Raw genomic sequence first — 19,917 nt, 5'->3', positions numbered from 1 at the left:
AATTCGACCAAGAGCAACAAACTGCGACTCCTTGGAAAAGGAAAGGTTAAAGATATAATCTTATAAACCCACCGCACAAAAGCGAATGTCATTCGCCGGAGAACTCTCAAAACAAGTGAAAGTGTCTCTAAAGGAATATCTCAAAGTAGTTGAGAAAATTCTAAATTGTTGTTCAAAAGCCCTAAAAGGTCAAATCTCAAAGACACAGAAAATAAAGGTTTTTTCTGAAGAGATAAAAGACCTGCGCAGAAACGAAAACTGACTCTAGATTTTGGCTAGAAGCCAAAATCATCGTGGAATTCATATCTCGTCAAGACATGAAGCTTGATAATTTAAGTCAACAGAAGACCTAAATTGGTTTTCCAAAGTAGAAAACTGAGAAGGATGGAAACATTCATGTTTCCCGAAACTAGACAAGAAGAATAAGATTCTTTCAATCAAGTTATGTCCACAAGCATGCTTCAGAAATCTATCGACGGATTAAAAGCACGCAAGAGTTAGAATCTTCGATTCAAAAGGCAATCAGAGAAATTTGATTCCTGGAGAATGAAGAAAATCTTGAATCACGAGTTTCAAGAAGGTAAGTGGGAGTAAACAAACCTTCCGGGTCCGTATGCAGAGTACATACAAAAGATTGAGTACGACATAAGGTGTTGTATAACAGTAACGAACTGACTCAATAAAGGACCACACACAAAAGGATAAAATGCCATTTTGGGCATCTGAAGATCTATAAGCATAGATCAAAAGGATGATAGGATTAGAGAGACTCAGTACGCTGAGATGCTTGAGATCCGAAACAGAAAATCTAAGACTCGGAAAGTCTAAAAGACTTTCGACCCAAAAACTCATGACAGAGGGCGTTGCAAAACTCGGAGTCTAAAAGACACCGATGAGCTAGCACGCATGAGAGAGACATTTATGTTCGAAAACATAAAGTCAATCATGTTGGACATGATTAGCATTTAAACATCCGAATTCGGATTGGAAAACCGAAACACTACTTAGTACATCCTAGAAGGCTAAAGGATGAAGTAGTACAAAGTTGAACATGTCATCGTAGCAAACTTCCAGACATGGAAGGAAAGTAGGCTAAAAGTGTTTTAAGCCGGGAACTGTTGCAAATACTACACAAAGAATTAAAGGCCTTAACTCTAGTAAATATTACTAGATATTATCAAGGTTGAAGATAGTAATCTTCAAATTAATTGATAATAAGCAAAGTTTAAAACCGACTACCACGGTAGTCAAACTAAACTGTCACCTTAGACATAGTATGAGATTCATACACAGTCTAAGGCATGAGGTATAATTTTAAACCTCGACAAGTAAAACTGAGTGGGTAAAAGGAGTTTTACGGAAGAGGCTCAGATTTACAACTCTCGTTATCAGAAATAATAAGAATTATTTCACCAGTCGTCTAAACTTGGTTTAGTGTTTAAACGACAGTCCATCGATAATAAAACGTTCCGAATAGGTTTGTCAGATACGTGATCTGATGAATGAAACCCTATTAAGTGAACTTAGAATATTTATTATCAAAAATCCCTGGTCCAGGTCATTGCATGGACAACAATGACTCACGAAGACTAGCACGGGAGTCGATGGGATAGCGCAGTTTCATGGGCTATATGAATAGTATATTATATTCGACTACGTGGGTGTGTAAAAGGTTTATACACTGGATAACCCTCAAATGAGAAGTACATCACTCGTGATGAACGTCAATACTTCTCATAAAGACAATTGGAGAGATTCCTCAAAACATGAGTGCTCCACTCATCTTATGTAAGGAATGCCCGACTTTGGTTCCGTTAAACGCTGCGCCGTAAAAGGAGGTTATAAAGACGGATACTGGGAAGGACAGGATAGACATGAAGTTAAGTGGGAGCGCAAGAATGGATTGTGTCACCCTAATCACATTAGGTACAAAGTGTCTCAAGGCCACTTGATGAGTAGCAACTGAAAATGCGTGGCCGCGCTCAAACGGATTAAAAGTTAATCGTTTGTCTTTTACAGTTGTACTCGGATATCAAGAAAGTCTGAATGATGTGACGTATCAGATGGGATACTAAATTGACACGGGAATCGAGGCATTGCACTTGATCTAAGTCCAAGTGGGAGTCTGAAGGAGTTGAAGGAGATGTCCTTCGACCAAGGTGACAATGCGAACAATTTGTCGGATAGGACAATTGATGTGGAAGATCATCAAGTCCGATTGATTTAGGGATCGTAGAGTTGTAGCTAGAGACCAACTACGATCGTCGAATTACGAAGTAATTCGCGGCTAACTTCGATCGGATCCTACAACGGGTTACACATAAGAGTGACAAATTGATCTAGGATATGACTAGTGGGAGTGAGATATAATCATGGGAGTGTCCCATAAACATATCTCATAGGCCTAAAAAGGAATTAGGCAAAGATAGTACAAAAAGGCCAAAAACAGGGTTTTTGGGCCTAGACCGGTTCGGGTACTTCTAGGACTCGGATTGGGCTGAATTTTGGAGGGTTAGTTGCTGATATAATAAAAATTATATCTGCCAATTTTCGTGGTGTTTTGACACCTCCTCCTTAGGGAATTGAGAAAATACCAATAGTTGCTATTTTCGACTATTTCCCTAAATCTTATTCTAAAGGGTGTTTTAGGAAACCAAAAAGGAGGTGGATTCTTATTAGGGTTCTATATAAACACTCTTAGGGCAGAGAATAAGGTGTGGAATTTCTCTCTAAGCTTTCTTACTCTACCACATCAAGTAGAGAGGAGAAAGTGAGCTAATTCCCATTAACTATCAATCTAGTCAAAGAAGAAGGTGTTCTTCTTTTCCAACCACCATTGGTGTGCTAGCTATACAACAAGGTGGGAGATCAAATTGATTGCTCGTGTCCCAAGTAGAGGAGCTACACTTGAAGCTCTTGGTCTTCTTCAATCAATTCAACTAGTTCGAGGGAAAAGCGATTAAGGTAATCTACTATCTCCATTAGATTAATTACTAGTTTTGCATGTGATCCTGGGAATACTAGTGTAGACATTAGATGTCATATTTCCGCTATAAACACTAGTAGAAGGGTGTAAATTCCTACACAACACAACCATCTTCTCTTGACGGTTCCGCACAACCAACACTTTTGAAGCAATCTACGTCGTTGTACGAAGAAAATGTTATTGATGATAAGAAGGAAGAGGATGATTCGTTGATGGGGGATTCGATAAAAATATCCCACGAACGAGCTCTCAAATCGTTTGACACTTTGGACAAAGTATTCTCTTCAAAAACACCACAATCTCTTCAATTACAAGCGACTATTCTTCGAGATATGGGATATGATATTGTCGTACAAGAGGACGATTCCGATGAAGAAGAAGAGAAAGCCGAAGATACGTTCAATGAAGCAAAATCAGGTTATTTTAAAGAGGATCACAATGAATATTACAACCCTAATTTTCAACCTATAAACCTTCTTCAACAACAACAATATGTCCAGAGAAATATTACTGACGAAATTCACGACAACAAAACTCTTCCCATAACGGAGGAAGAAGAAGAAATTGGTATGGAAACCCTTACTGAAGCAATTGATTCCTCCTCCCACACAACCAGTCTTGCTCCGACCAGTCATGTACTTTACTCCAATCGTTCGGCGGTGCACGCTTCAATTCATCACTGTAGTGAAGCCCTAGTTGATGCACAAAAGACAGTGGAATTTAAACTGGGCGGGTCTAAAGGTTTTAATCGTCTCAAGGCTACTCATGTAGGTCTAAGTGATTACGAGGAAGTTGTTCATGCATCTACGAAAGGTTTTAAAAATAACTTGAATAATGAAACCCAAAAATCTGGTTTAGTTGATACCCACTCTTCTTTTTCTGCACTCTCTCATCGTCGTATTCGTAGTGTGAGTTGTTTGATCAAGGTGGTTGCTCCATAAGCAGTTTTGAAGTACGTGGATTTAGACGGAGAAATCGGATGCATGGTGAATGGAATAGGGATTGGAATTGGGGATATCCAGAAGTGGCAAAGCTTGACTCGTCTCAACTTAATAGTTGAACATGAAGATGGGTTCGATAACCAGGTTGTTATCTCTCCGGTAGCAGAGAATTCTTGGGGTAGTACTGTAGTTTTAATGATGCTCGATAAGGTATTACTTTTGGGTTCCGATGCGATAGTTAATGTGGTCAACCTTTTACCAGGGAGGCGACGGAAACGATATCAAAGAAAAATCCATTATCTTGGAAAAGGAATATATATATTGCTCGTTTTGGTTTGCGCAAAATAACCCTTCACGTTGGTGATGCGTTACAGCATCAATTAGGAGTTAAGAGCAGAGTTGTTTTGTCGTTCTTCATAAGGTTTAATATCCCAAAAGTCACCATAAACCCAATACCACGTAAATACGAACACGTGGAGTCAATTCCTGATGAAGTTGCTGGTTTGAGAAGCTTAAAATCGTCCCTGAACTTGTCCCCCAATTTTTTGAAGGAATCTATACCGTTAGAACTAAGTAAGATGAATATAGTTTTAGCTATTGTTATTTCTCCAAACAAACTAAAGGCTGAAAAATCAGCGCAACTTGGAAACTGCATTGCCCTCAAATATCTTTATTTGTTGACGAATCTTCTACGAACATCTTTGAACATAAGTGGCTCGAGGAGATTGGGACATGTTTGTGAAGGAGTTCTTGGAGATGTTTCAACAGTTGTTGTCCAAATATTGGATTCCAAGATTAAATTAGGGATTTCAAGGGGTTTCAAAAGAGAGTGTCAAGTACTAAAAGGGACTAGTCAGCTATATCCGGGAAAAGGCAAGGGTTTGAGTGACTATTGCAATTTGTGTTTGGCTCTTGATGACAATTTTTGGGGATTGGCTACAATTATTTCGACTTCACACTTGCTAAAATTCCTTCACACGTTCTTGAAGATTATCAAGTGGTTGAGTCTACCTTGGGAAGATGGCGAGATGAATGTTGTTAATTCACTTGGGTTAGTTTGGCGAGACTCATTGCAATCTGAGAATGAGGTTGGTGATTTCTTCCAAATTGGTATCCTTCACATTCACTGCAAAATTCGTTCGAAGTGGGAATTACGGATCGCCATGGCAGTATTCGTCGTATGCAGGTGCATCAAATTAATTTCTTCGTCAAAACGGTTCGGGACGAACCTCGTAAGAGAAGGGGATTCTGATGCAGGGGCACCCGGCGTGGACGCTTTTGCCATGGCCCTACCGGCCGCATAGGCCGTTCGGCCATGATGAGTAGATTTAGGAAAGTCCTTATTTTAGTATGATTCATATAGAATCTAGGTTTAGGAAATTATATTGTTTCCAATAATTGGAATAGTCTAAGTTTGAGTCTATCTATTTAGGAAGTTGCAGTATTTCAGTATTTTCATTATTTAGGAAAGCCCAGTTTGAGTCTAACTAGGAAAGTATAGTCTCCTATAAAAGGAGGTCCAGTCTATCTTTTATTTTCATGTTGAAGAGAAAAACCAATTGAGTTTAATCAAGTTTATAGTTATTTCGAGTTATTTATTCAATCTTTTATTGTTCTTCGTTTACTTTTATTATCTTTATTTAATTCCGCTGCGTTCTACATCAGATTCCTTCCTTATGAGGAATCCCAAGCAGATTATCATTCTGATAAATTTTATGTTTTAGATAAGATCAATTTTTGGTCATTTTAGAAATCCTATTTTGTTAAAAGTGTCCTGAATATGGGTTCATATCCAATCCGGTTTGCGATTTGCTAACTAAATTTTGGACCCCTTAGCAGGGCTGATCTCCGAAGCATGAGTTATGTTAAGGAGGTTATTAATGTTAGGGGTATCCGTCTGTATTTCTGAAACTAGAAAGAGAGAGTTTGGGAGACGGTGGGATTAGGATTTCAGTGGCTATACAAACTGAAATCCTAGGGATATATTATTGATTCTCTCATGAATTCCTCGTGTAACTGGTTTTCTTATCACAGTGGAAATCATCGTGCCGCTGTTCGCCGTTGAGTAGGTCTCACCAACCGAACCACGTAATCTTACTGTCCTGTGTGATTTTTTACTTTCTAATCGCTTTAGTTGGGTTACTTGATTACGCCACTACATATTTCAAATAGAATTTTGACTTTGGAAGTCTCTAAAAAAGGACATCATTATAATACAAACTATAATACAAACAGGTGTGAAAATTTCTTATAAGTTTTTTGTCTCTCTAGCTACATCAAGCAAAAGATAGAAAAGAGAATAATTTGAAGCTATCTATCTAGGTTAAAAAAGAAGTCATTCTTCATCTTCACTGCTATACGAAGATTAAGAAGAGTCTTGTATTCGGTTCTAGCTAACTTAAATAGCGGAAAATCAGGTGGACTGTTCGGATGTCTCATGTAAAGAAGTTCGGAAATAGTGAAAAAATCTGCTGGGGGAAAAAGCGGTATTGAAATTTTAGTTTTGATGGAAGATGGAAGTTGATGAAGATGCACTGAAATGAAGAATGTGAGAGATTAGTTAAAATCTTTAGAATAGCTTCTCCCTAATAGTATTTTGTTCTTTCAAGATTTCCAGGATTTTGTGTAAGAAAACTTTTATCTATATATGGACGGCCTATTGCATTGAGACAAATCCAACTAGCAAAACAACAAAAAAAAAAAAACTAGCAAAACAACAAAGAAATTATAATCTCAAACAGTTACTCATCAGAAAAAAGAAAATCTCAAACAGTTAAAATAAGAAAAAGATGAAATTGATAGAATTTGTACAGTACACTTTGCACGGGTATAGTGGCAGAGAGTAATAACTTGGGTTGAGTTACTTTGGATTATTCTTTTGGTAGTATATGATGGGCTGTAAAACCCCCCTTAACTTTACTGATTCATTAAAAGCCACAAAGCAAAGATAGAGAGAGAACACTAGTAGTAGTATGTTACTTGACTTACTTTCTCTCTTTCTCATAAATTGTCTTTTCTGGGGTTTGGTTTTTGAGCTGGGGCCTTCAAAACTTTAAGGGATTCACCCTCATTTTGAATCTCTGCACAAAACTAGTCAGAAACAATCACTCAAGGATTTTTTTTCAATTTTCTTTTTCTGTTTTTTCTCCCAGAAACAATTGGATAACGTGGCAAAACTAAGAGCGAAGTAGAATAATTCCAATTAAACTATGTCTTCTTCATCGAATGGGAGATTTTTAATTGGTGAAAATTTTCTTACATTAATCTCTTAGAACTCAAAATTCCAAATGAATGAAGAGAGAAATTACTAACTTGGATTTTTTGTTTTTTTACTTTTCTGTTTAAACAAGTCGACAAGTTACTTGCTTTTGTGGTGTGCAACCAGAGTTATGGTCGACATATTAGGGGCTAGTGTCAAATTTCAATCACAAACTTGTAGTAAGAAATATATCAGGCCTAATTTTTATTTTTACAACGAAATAATACACAAAAACTTCAAAATTTATAAGTACAAAAAAGATATTAGATCATTGATGAATGAATCCAAGTTTATATGATTGACTTAACATTTTTCATAGTATAAAACTTTTAATTTTGGAGCTCGAGAGAAGAAAAATCTCGGATAAAATATTTTTTCGGCCACACGAAAAAATTAGATATAAAATCCGATTTTTTCATGAAAACAAAACTTTTGATGAGATAGCGAATTATCAATATTTGGTGAATTGCTAGGAAAATTAACTCCTTTAATCGCAACATACAAAAAGAACTAAAATTTTGACACACGAGAGAAAGGGAGAGAGAAACAGAGACAGACAGAGGACTTTTTCATTTTCAGTATGACTACATGGACCGCCTGTTGGGACACCCAAATGAACTCAGAGAAACATGAGTTTCTCTCTTGGGCGGTTCAATTGGGTGTCCCAACAGGCGGTTTCAGAAGACTTTTTCATTAGAATACACCATAATAGCTAAGTTATTAGACAGTCAAAATACTAGTATTTCAATTGACTTATTAGACTAATTAAATTAAACAACAAAAATAAACACAATATAGAAAATTTTGAAGCAACCTAGGAAGTGAGTGTTTTGATCTTTTCAAGGGTTATGTGTGTCGCTTGCCGCTGAAGTACTTTAAGTTTCTTCGTGTACATTTCAATTTTTGAGAATGGCCTTTGTTGTATTTGATAATACATGTAAAAGCATTGTTGGAGAATCAAAGGTCATCCGATGTCGATCAATAGACGAAAGCGAATGGATGGCACTTTTGTGGGCAGTTCGATGGGCCATCGATAAAGGACAACGAAAGATGCTTTTTTGTAGAGACTCCAAGAATGTTATTAGCATGTTATTAACGTCTACACTAGGCAACGGTTCATGTTTTGGATAATACTAAGAGTCTTACTAATATTTTTGTGAGTTAATTCCTATTTGGCCCCCTATTTTGTGACCAGCTTCCTTCTTGTCCCCCTATTTCTTGTAAATTCAAATTTGACCCCTTTTTTTAAGATAAATTTCTTAACTACCCCTCCTACAAATTATATGTTTCAAAATAAAAATAAAAAATCCTCCACCTCACCTCACTCTCTCTCCACCTCACCTCTTTCTCTCTCCCACCTCAACATTTCTCTCTCTCTCCCACTTCTCCCTCACCTCTCCCTCTGTCTCCTCCGACCAGGTCGCCGGCCGGAAAATTTTCCGGCCGGCGTGTGGAAAGTTAAAAAAAATTCCACTCTCTCTCTAAAAACTCCGGCGAAGGGGTTTCCCTTCGCCTGAGTCGTGAACAGACCAGATCTGGTCTGTTTACGAACCGACCGACTCCGGCGAAGGGAAACTCCTTCGCCGATGTTTTTAGAGAGAGAGAGATGAGAGGTTTTTTTCCGACTGGCGACCTTCGTCAGAGAAGATAAAGATGAGTTGAAGAAAGAGAGAGAGTAGTGAGTTGGAGAGAGAGAGGTCAGTTGGAGAATTAGTGGTAGCAGTATCCATTCAGACGGTGCATCAATTAATTAGACGATCCAGGATCAAGGTCTCTATTTCCTGACTGATAATAGAGATAGATTTTTTGTGACATCAACACAAAGTATGGCAACAAGAAGACTCTTTTACCAAAACCTTCAAGCTAGGTCTCGCACTCTTTCATCAAACACTTCAAGCTAGGTATTAAACCCTTGCATCAAACCCTTGCTTCAAGCCCTTGCATCTAACCCTTCAAGCTAGATCTTGGACCCTTGCATCGAACCCTTTGCTGTAAAAAAGAAGAAGAAACAAAACAAAAGCAGTAAATCTAGGTCGCAGATCCATAAGTAAGCTCGAATTTTCTAGTTCCAAAGCCCCTAGTTTTTGTCACGAGATCTTTGAAGATAGAGAACGAAGAAACACGAAGAAGAGTCGAGGGGGTGCGCTCCGTGGCCCCAAAAGCAATTTTGGACTTGTAGGAGGGTTGTTTAAAGACAGCGGCCCCAAGAGCAATTTTGGTGTGCGTCTACATATACACCCCTTTACTAAACTAGGTGGTGCTTGTTTCTAGACAAATTCATACATGAAGTCTAATCGGATTAGTTTGAATTTGATTTTGTAAGACTCGTAAATGATACTCCCTCTGTCTCCTAATCATAGTTTACTATCGAAACTCACCCGATTTATTTTTGTTTTGTGTGTACCCATATTGTCCTTATTAAATATAAAAGCTAGCATTTATTGTTATTCAATCCAGTGAATTTTATTGGAGAGAAGTAGTACATGCATTATCTTTCTTAATAAATGCACTTCATATTGATAGAATTAAGGAAGGACATATTTGTCAAAATATTGAATATTATAGGCTATGTATGACACGGTACTTTCATTTTCGGACAACCCAAAAAAGAATAATCGACTATTATTTTGAGACGGAGGGAGTATGAAAAACGATCTTTACAAGATGCAGAAAATTGGAAGAGAAAATTTCGATCAATGTAATCAAAATAAATTTCGATCTCTATGAGAGTCCAAAGTTTAACAATGAAGAAAAGAGTCCAAACAGCAAATTTCCCTTAAATCATACGAAGACATTATTTTAAGAATTTTTGAGTTTATAGCCCAAAAAATGGGCCCTAATAAGACATTTAGTCCTCTCTAATCCTACAAAAGGTTTCAAAACCAATAAAATAGTACAAATGGATATCTAGTCCATTTGGTGTCATCTAGAGAGAAAACACAAATCCCTATAATACATATTAATTTATAATACCTATACTAACCTTCTTTATATATAAAATCTTATTTACATTCTAAAATCCAAAATATCTTTTTCCATTTTTATCTCCCACCTTTCTCTCTCCAATCACGTTTCTAAACAAAGTAACCGTGATCTTCATTATCTTTAGTAACCGAAACTTGCTTATTTTCTCTCTCTCTAAACAAAGTAACCGTTTACTAATCATCCATTAATCTCAAAAATCTTGTTTCTTCTTCATTAGACCAACTGAAATCGTCTTCTTCATCGTTTATCAAGTAAAACACATTACAAAAGTCATTTTTCATTCCATTGAAGCAGATTCTGAATCAGATCTAATATTGTTTTTCAGGTAATGTTAAAGGTTTTAGTTTCTTCTTTTCTGTTTTAATGTTTTTCATCTTCATCTTTATCTTTGTTCATGAATTTCATTATAATCAAATTTCTCTCTGTATCATCTAATCAAATCTTTATCATTATTTAGTATTTTCTCTCTCTAAGATTCATAACCGATTTTATGATGTTAATGTTAAATCCGTCTTTACAATTCATTTCATTCGATTAAAAAGTGTTTGTCTCTATGTATTTTGTTACTTTTTAGTAGTTTTAGGTTACAGATTTTGATTTTTAGATCATTTTTTCAAATCTTCATCAAGGTTTCCGTACAATTTTTGATGCAGTGAAGATATCGAACGATTTGTTATAACTGAATGCAAACGATATATAATTTAAAATAAATTACGGATCGTTTACAATAAATTACATAACATTTTTTATCCAGAGAAGATCTAGTACGATTTGGTTGTAACAGAATGTAAACGATATATAATTTACACGACATTACATAATGTTTACTGAACATAACACATACATCACGCAAACATGTTTTGTACGATATTTTTATAACAAAATGTAAAATATATGTCTTTTGTTACAAATTATACATATTTTATAAATAATATCAAAAACATCTTATAAATCTGCATAAATTATATATAATTTATTCAACATTACGCGTACTTTTCCCCCAAAACAGTTGTTGTTTATAGTACAATAAATGTTCCAAAAATTATATGTAATTGATTGCACATTATACATATATTTTCACATAACAGTGACCTTGTGATTCAAACTAAAGTTATGTTTCTCTCCTAACACATTATGAAGTTTAACAAACAGTATGCATAATTTATTTCATTATACATGTCGTTTCTAGTAAATTATATGTTTTATTGACAAATGTATATGTTTTCTTTTTGTAGTTTTGCTGTTACTTATCGAATTTCCTACTGAAGTTGGTCATTTATTTCTTGGTGGTGCAAAAGCATTTGGATATGCTCTTCGACATGATAGTGTAAATGTTGTTTGTCCTGCTCAAGACTACATATGCTCTACGACAATATAGTGTATACGATTTTTTTGTAACAGAATGTAAACGATGTGTAATGTAAAAGAAATTATGTGTAATTTATTGAACATGACACACGTACAGTTGATAAATTATCTAGCAGCCCTTGATATATGGTAGAGGACCTACTCCTGCTGGGATGGCAATGATGCCCATGCTGTTGCCCAACGGACAGATTGGATATGTATTGTAAGCTCGATACATTCTTTTATTTTTTACTTCCAGTTTTCAAATTGCTCGCACATCTACAATTCTTTCTCAGAGAATTATAATGCTTTCCAATAAATTATAATGTTAGATAGTTTGCTTTTGTGAGAAAAATCCCATTGGAACGTGAGAAATTAATAGATTGATTTGAAGTTCGATTCCAAGAATGTGAAACTCTTGGTCCGAAGTTCTAAACCACTAATAAATGCTCATTTGATTCAAAATTGTTTTGACCTTCCTGTTTTTGTCGCATCATGTACGTACGATTGGTTACTACTTGCTCAAAAGTTTTTCTCAATCAATAACTGATTCCACCATGAAACTTCATTGAAAAGAGTTTAACTGGTTGTAAGCTCTGAAAAAGTAATCTCACCAGCAAGCGTACTATGATTTCTCCTTGTTTATTAGGCAGCAGCCAGGAGTTCATCCATTCACACCTCTCCCACAGCAGAGGGATGATCGCAGTAGCAGAGGCAGTGGTAGCGGTGGTGGCAGTAGCAGAGGCGGTGGTGGCAGTACCAGAAGCGGTGGTGGCAGTGGAGGTGGTAGCCATGGGCGAAGACATGACAGTGGTGATAATAGCCGTGGGGGAAGATATCGACCATATTGACCAGTTCTATATCTGTGACGCGACTATCCAGAGTAGAGAAAAATGTTGGGCTTTTGATGTTTTTACCATTACAAGGATGATGCTTTTTATATTTTCATTCCCCTTCGGAGGTAGAAATATTTGGTCTGGGGGTTTTCTAGTAGTCCTAATTAATACTAGCAATCGATCATAGTGTGTTTGCAGACATACTCCTAAGAAATTGTTCATCCAAAGTTTGGTCCTTCGACTACCTCGAGAGTAACACAAAATTGATCAACATGGTTGATGTTGAACAAACTTGCTTGGGTCCAAACTAGCCAACCGTTGAGGAAGTCTAGAATCAAGTATAAACTAATTCAAGGTTGCATATCTGAAACCCAATTATCTAATTCAAGAAGGGCACATACGAAGCTAGATCATGGTTACTTGTAGGAATGTGAATCGCCTAGATCAAATGAACCAAAAGTGAAAACAAATCTCAACCACATAGACAAAGTTATGTCCTATAATTTTTCAGACAACATAGACATTTTGACATTTGATTCGAGTAAATTCTGATCTAAAGTCAGATTTCAGATCTGATATAGAATAGAGAAATGTTAAGTGTACAAAGAATCTTTGACAAGATTGTTGACAAAATTCTAAAAGAACGGTCCAGATTGAAGTCAAATTTTGGTTGACAAAATTCTAAAAGAACGGTCCGGATTGAAGTCAAATTTTGATCGACTTTTGTCTTTTAATGAAAATGAGTCATTAAGTCGATAATTTTGTCAAACACTTTGTACATGTAGCACTCCCGAAATAGAATAAAACACTACCCAAACCTAATAGATGGGCAGGGCACAAATCGGGTCAGGATCGCCGGGTAACTTGCTACCTACGGCTACTAGTGCATCGGTACGTCGTGTGCCACGCCGCAATTTAGAGCGCGCAATTCGGCTTCCCGTCTTCTTCCTCCGCGAGCCCTAAAATTCTCTTTCTCTCTCTCATTTCTTCACCATCGAGAACTGATAATGGCGGACGAAGAACAACAAGAGAATCAAACACCACCACAACCAACAAACTGGATCGAAAGGGCTGAAAAAAGATACCTAGAAATCAAAGAACACGCTGAGACGTATCCATACGTTTGGGCATCGTATATAGTCGTATACGGAGGACTCGCTTTATGGACTGGTTATAGATGGAGGAAACTCCGTAAAACTGAAAATAGGGTTCGAGCCCTTCAAGAAAGACTCAAGAAACTGGTTGATGCTGAAGAATCAGCAGCTTCGTCTTCTTCTTCAATATAAGTTGGTAAACTACCTAACACAATGGAGAAGAAACCCTAAATCCAGATAGCTAATTTGGGTCAGTTCAATTTTTTTTCCTCAATTTACTGTTTGATCTTTACTTGTTTCAAATTGATGAGAAAAATAAACAGTTCCCCTCAAAAGTTGTTCGATGGAAAATTAGACATCAAGAAGAAATTGAGGGGTTTAGGGTGCGGCTTCCTTCTCTGTTTTATTTTTTTTTGTTATATGAGGTTAATTGTGTTTTCCAATTAGGTTACTGAAGTTGAAAATGTTCTTTGATGAGTCTATATTTGTACTCATTGTGAAGGATCTCACTTTTCTCTGAAATTGTTAATTAAATAGATGCTGTATGTTGTTTATCTTCCTTTTAAGTTCCAATTTGTTTTTTTTTGTCATAGAGATTTGTGCACTTCCCATCCATTTCGACCATATTTCTTTCTATGTGAGCTATTTGATTTTTGATTTGGTGTCCACATTGGATTTATAGTCGTGAGAGTGTCACTTTACTATTTCTCTCACTCTGTGGATGTGTGTGATTTTCATAATTCAGGTGTTTCTGTACAATATTATCTGTATACGCAAGTGATCTGTATACGCAAGTGAATGTCGTGGGTAAGCCAAATATAGGCGTATGGCCGCCAGATATAGGCTTGTGGCCGCCAGATATAAACGTGTGGCCGCCAGATACAGGCGTCTGGCCAATTGGCCATCACAACCACTTTCGAGCGTAAAGAGTGGACTTAGTGCGGTTTACGTAGATGCGATCTAATTGCTAAACCGTTGACTAATAGTGGTCTTTGGTCCTTCGTCATTGCTTCATTAACATAGTTTCATTTTCTTCATGATCCAATAAGTTTTAGAATGAATTACGGGTTATTGAAGTATATAATTTCATCGTCATTAGCCCATCCCTTGAATCACTCGACTTCGAATTGCTTAACCTTGAAGTGGATTTTGAAGAAAGAGAGGAGAGTATAGATGATAGTTTTCGTGATTGTATATGCTTGTGGATTGAGTTGAAATTCTTTGATTGAGAAAGATATTAATGTCGACAAGTTTCAATCTACATAATGTATTTCTTACTGACTAGAATCACAAGTATGATCAAGTATATTGAAGTAACGAGCTAATTACATACAATTTCTCTATTTGTTGGGTGCATATATAGGCTAAAACTGAACTGCAATATGTTCATATGCAAGTTTATATGACTGAATCATTTGGATTCCCAATGTTAGTAGCTAAGCTTCCTGTCTCCTTTCGACTTCCAGTGCGATCTCGTTACGTCGGGCAAATGGGAGCGTAAATGGTGGATTATACTGCAAGTGTATGAACAGACTGCATTTTAGTTATCTCTCACATGCATGGTCTCTCTATGTATATTTTTAAATACATAAAATATCAAATTGTTGTTAAGTCTATAACCTGTGCAATTTCTACTTCAGTGCTTTCTTTTACTTTGAATTGCCTGTCAAGTTTTAATGCTTCCCGTAGTGTTGATTCACGGCGTTTAACTTCATCATCTGTTACAAACCCTAAAATGGAAATTTGGGTAAAAATTCAGCGACCTTCTCTTCAATGGTATTTGGTTGGGAAGGAGGATGGCAAACCTGAGAAGGCAGATACTGCGACAAGTTTCCTTGGCACTTCTACGATCCTCACAGAGGGATCTTTTGGTGAAGGTAAATTGCCACCATATTTTGAGGGCATAACGAACGACATACGCCAACTATCCTCACTTCCCAACTTAATATCCAAACAAATACCCAAATTTAGATCGACATTTAAATACCTAATCTAGAATCCAGATGGCAAAAACAAGACCCTTGTTCAATTTATGAGATAGATTGTAGATTACCCGTTTCGTGATCACAGGTGTTGTCATGTTCATCTTCTCTCCTTTATCTGGTTGAGCTTTTCGAGTAATAACAGGAGTCGTCATCTCCATTTTGTCGCTCGTTGTGTTCTAAGACCATTTCAACAAACTTAATGATGCAGTAAGGGAAGGCAGTGTTTGTTTCTTTCTCAAAGTCAGATATGAAATGTAACTCGAGTTCTGGTTAAGTCAGATTTCACATATTAGTTTGTTTTCGTCAGACTCGTGACGACTGATTCATATGAATGGTTGATTCGGGTTGTTTTTGGTCCATTTGATCCAGACAATTCAAATTCAGGCGACGTACTTGTAAGGTAAATAAATCAAAATAGTTGATAAGTTGTTAAAAAAGAAGTAGGTAATATACCTTACCAAAGAGATACTCAGCCAAGACATTAAAACTGAATGCAAACCAATACTCAGCTTCTTATTTCTACTTCCTATGAGCATAATTGGTGTTAGGAGCCCCCAACCCAAATGACAAATTAGTGAAGATATCGAACGATTTTGATTGATGGGTATTGTAAGTTAAGTCAAGTGGATCATTTTTAGTAGTTTTAGGTTACAGATTTTGATTTTTAGATCATTTTTTCAAATCTTCATCAAGGTTTCCGTACAATTTTTGATGCAGTGAAGATATCGAACGATTTGTTATAACTGAATGCAAACGATATATAATTTAAAATAAATTACGGATCGTTTACAATAAATTACATAACATTTTTTATCCAGAGAAGATCTAGTACGATTTGGTTGTAACAGAATGTAAACGATATATAATTTACACGACATTACATAATGTTTACTGAACATAACACATACATCACGCAAACATGTTTTGTACGATATTTTTATAACAAAATGTAAAATATATGTCTTTTGTTACAAATTATACATATTTTATAAATAATATCAAAAACATCTTATAAATCTGCATAAATTATATAGAGGTAATTACTTGAAAGGTCAAAATAATATTGAAAATGAGTAGAAAAGCACAAAACATTTGAAAATTATTATTCAGGTCAAAAAGTGTGCAAATACTATAATACCCTACCCTTTTTTGTCACTTTGTGTAACTAAATTCTTTTATTTTTCTTTAAACTTTAAATCGATATAACTTTTGTTTGACATGTCGGATTTCTATAAAAAATATATATTTAGAAATGATTTTTCATTAGCTTTCTAACAAGATCCACTTTCAATACTTTCTTTCAACAAAAAAAACCAGAAAAAATGGCGTTTTTTTCCTCTACGTTTTTATGCAAACGTGTTTGCAAAAATCTGTTACGCAAACGTGCTTGCAAAAATCTGTTACGCAAACGTGCTTGCAAAAATCTGTTATGCAAACGTGTGTTTGCAAAAATCTGTTATGCAAACGTGTGTTTGCAAAAATCTGTTATGCAAACGTGTTTGCAAAAATCTGTTATGCAAACGTGTGTTTGCATAGTGTAAACTGCAAACATGGTTTGCGACAAACTATTCTGCAAACATGTGTATGCAAATATCATGGTCTTGGGCCAGTTGAGACATGACCAAAATTTTCAGTTGGTCATGTACTCAGGCTAAAAAGGAATCAACTCAATTATCATGTAAAGTATTCTGAACACATAAATTACAGTATAAAAGAACTCAAAAATCAAATGGAATGGTATTGAATTGGTGAATATGTGTTGTAGTTTACAGCTCGAAAGAGAGAAGAAAATTATTTTTAACAGCCACTCATTCTAACTGAGGCAATCTTTAATGTAATATCATATATACAAACAAGTTCACGTCGTTTATAGAATCAATCTAAACTTAATTGTTAACTCAGACTTGGTAGCTTTTGTTCCTAATAGAGTTGCATTAAATATAAATGTTGCTTTCTTCAGTAATTCTTTCTATCCCCAACTGCGCCTTTCATAGAAAATATTCCACTTCCAAAGTCCTCAAATTTTACAAACTACATAAACAGTATTTCTTCAATTACCCACTTTCTCTGTCTCTTTTCCTCTGAAGAGAAGGTTTAAGAGAACTTGGGAAAACCTAAAAAAGATATACAAGACATGTCAACAATCACACCCTTGAAACTTCAGAAAAAATGCATAGATTATAGGCGTTGAGTGTATTTACTATTCACCAATTTTGAATTCGTCGAAAAACATACCTTGGAAGAAAATCATATTTCTTGACTCAATTGTGTAGCTATGTGAACTTCAACAATCTTGATTTTAGGTGAGGGGGCAGAAAGTTGTTCATCCCTGAAAGGAAGTAGGTATCCCAAATGCAAGCTGTTTATAATCCAGCTTGCTGGCTGCATAAACATCAAGAAAATTAATTGAATAGTCACCAGAACATGAAGAAAGCATAACCTAGTGAGCACGACCAGGACATATTGAAATGATTAGAAACCAAAGTTGCAGTTCCGCTTGGTAGTTACTGAAACTCAAGCAAATAATAGAAAGTGTAGTTTCAGACACTAAAGTTCTAAAATGTAACCCAGATTTTCACAAATCTCCTAGTTTTAAAAATTTAATTTGGATCACCAACCAAATTCGGACCCAAAGTTGTAGATAAGGAAGAGAAAAGTTGTACTACCCATCACATCTATGTTTTGTTCAGAGGCACAGTGTCTCAAGAGACGTGATGCCCTACCATCATCTTCGACAACAATAACACATACAGAAAATTCCCATCATCTTCTTTGCACGAGCACTATTCCTGCTCCAGGAAACAACAACGCAAGGAAATACTGCTTATGGTCAAACTGAAAGTATTCAGTTCTAAAGTTTGGGGGAGTTTTGCACCCTTACTGTTGATCAAACATCAGAGTTGATAGTAATACAAGGTGAAACATCCAAACTTACTTCCGAGGTGGTAATAAATAACAAGCCGTGATTGAATCTGTAAGCCGGTTAACTGCAACCCCTAGTTTGCAAAATGTAAACTGCAAACCATAGTTTGCAAAATGTACACGACAAACTAGGTTTGCAAGATAAAATTGCAAACGAGAATTTTATGTATCGTAAGCTATTTTTTGCTTTTGATTCCAGTGAAACATTTCAATTCTCTCCAACTTTTCATCAATAAGTAATTGACTTTTGATTTTGATCAAGTTATAACATCTACTAACTACTTGACCCATGGTTTCAAATTTTTGATTTTGATCAAGTTGTAGGACGAACCTTCAACAACACAACATGTAGAACAAAAATCCAAACACAAAATAATACTTAAATTTATATCTATAACCAGAGACAATTCACCATCATCATCAAAATTAAAATTTTAGTTTTTTCTAGGGTTTGTCATCATCATGATATGAAGAATACGAAACTGAATTTAGGTTTAGTCAAAATATCATGTGACCGAAACCTAACACGATAATGGTAGTTTTCTCGGGGAAAAAAATAATGTCTTAGGCACTGAAATCTAACAACTAACCTTGAATAATGTTCTAATGGATGAGAACTTTGATTTTGATGATTCATCATATGGTGAAGGAATGATGAAGTCAGTGAGTGACTGTTTTTGGGCGTACCTTTCATGTGTGGATCTTGAAAACCTACTACAAAACTTAAACTTCACCTTTCTTTCTTCATGTAAGAACAAATCAAATCCAGACCTGAAAATATCTAAATAAACTTTTTTTTCATATAAACTTCATTATAAGTTTGGTGTTTGCTTTGTTCATCTTCATACGAATCGAAGAGGCAAAAGAAGAATAACCGAAGAAGAAGAAGAATCAAAGATGACGAACCAGAAAGAAGACGAATTGGAGAAACGAAGAAGAAGAATTTGAGATGATGTAGAACGAAGGAAAAAACCCTAAAAGTTTTTGGGATTTTTTTAGAGAAAAATAAACTTTTGCGGGTAAGGGTATTTTTGGAACCAAAATATCAAAAAATGACCTGATTTACAATTTCTCATATTATTTTTAACCTTATATATCAATACTCATTATATTTGGACAACTTTTAGCTAATAGAAAAAATTACTTGTTTTTTTAGTTATTATGAATAATATTTTGACCTAAATAATCATTTTCTAAATTATATAAAATTTATTCAACATTACGCGTACTTTTCCCCCAAAACAGTTGTTGTTTATAGTACAATAAATTTTCCAAAAATTATATGTAATTGATTGCACATTATACATATATTTTCACATAACAGTGACCTTGTGATTCAAACTAAAGTTATGTTTCTCTCCTAACACATTATGAAGTTTAACAAACAGTATGCATAATTTATTTCATTATACATGTCGTTTTTAGTAAATTATATGTTTTATTGACAAATGTATATGTTTTCTTTTTGTAGTTTTGCTGTTACTTATCGAATTTCCTACTGAAGTTGGTCATTTATTTCTTGGTGGTGCAAAAGCATTTGGATATGCTCTTCGACATGATAG

The 19,917-nt window shown here is 35.5% G+C and overlaps 1 protein-coding gene and 2 long non-coding RNA genes across 3 annotated transcripts; 1 reads left to right on the top strand and 2 right to left on the bottom strand.

Annotated features, from left to right (window-relative positions):
* The first annotated feature begins 11,656 nt into the window (after positions 1–11,656).
* Positions 11,657–12,578, top strand: LOC147543836 (uncharacterized). Its single transcript, XR_015223915.1, has 2 exons — positions 11,657–11,741; positions 12,168–12,578. It is a non-coding gene; the product is annotated as an uncharacterized LOC147543836 (long non-coding RNA).
* A 2,108-nt stretch (positions 12,579–14,686) lies between these two features.
* Positions 14,687–15,914, bottom strand: LOC147543835 (heme-binding-like protein At3g10130, chloroplastic). The gene is made up of 5 exons (XM_086635057.1): positions 15,887–15,914; positions 15,502–15,609; positions 15,254–15,389; positions 15,069–15,178; positions 14,687–14,962 (listed from the first exon to the last, which is right to left on the bottom strand). The coding sequence occupies exons 2-5, from the start codon at positions 15,589–15,591 to the stop codon at positions 14,885–14,887; spliced, it is 414 nt and encodes a 137-aa protein (XP_086491183.1). The 5' UTR covers positions 15,592–15,609; positions 15,887–15,914; the 3' UTR covers positions 14,687–14,884.
* A 1,233-nt stretch (positions 15,915–17,147) lies between these two features.
* On the bottom strand, positions 17,148–19,419 carry LOC147543834 (uncharacterized). The gene is made up of 3 exons (XR_015223958.1): positions 18,946–19,419; positions 17,669–17,815; positions 17,148–17,547 (listed from the first exon to the last, which is right to left on the bottom strand). It is a non-coding gene; the product is annotated as an uncharacterized LOC147543834 (long non-coding RNA).
* Positions 19,420–19,917: the final 498 nt, after the last annotated feature.

Source organism: Eschscholzia californica, unplaced genomic scaffold (assembly GCF_041429995.1).
Source record: "Eschscholzia californica isolate CP2 unplaced genomic scaffold, dmEscCali1.0.p SCAF_4, whole genome shotgun sequence".
Classification (NCBI taxonomy): domain Eukaryota; kingdom Viridiplantae; phylum Streptophyta; class Magnoliopsida; order Ranunculales; family Papaveraceae; genus Eschscholzia; species Eschscholzia californica.
This window is presented reverse-complemented; position numbering and strand designations above follow the sequence as displayed.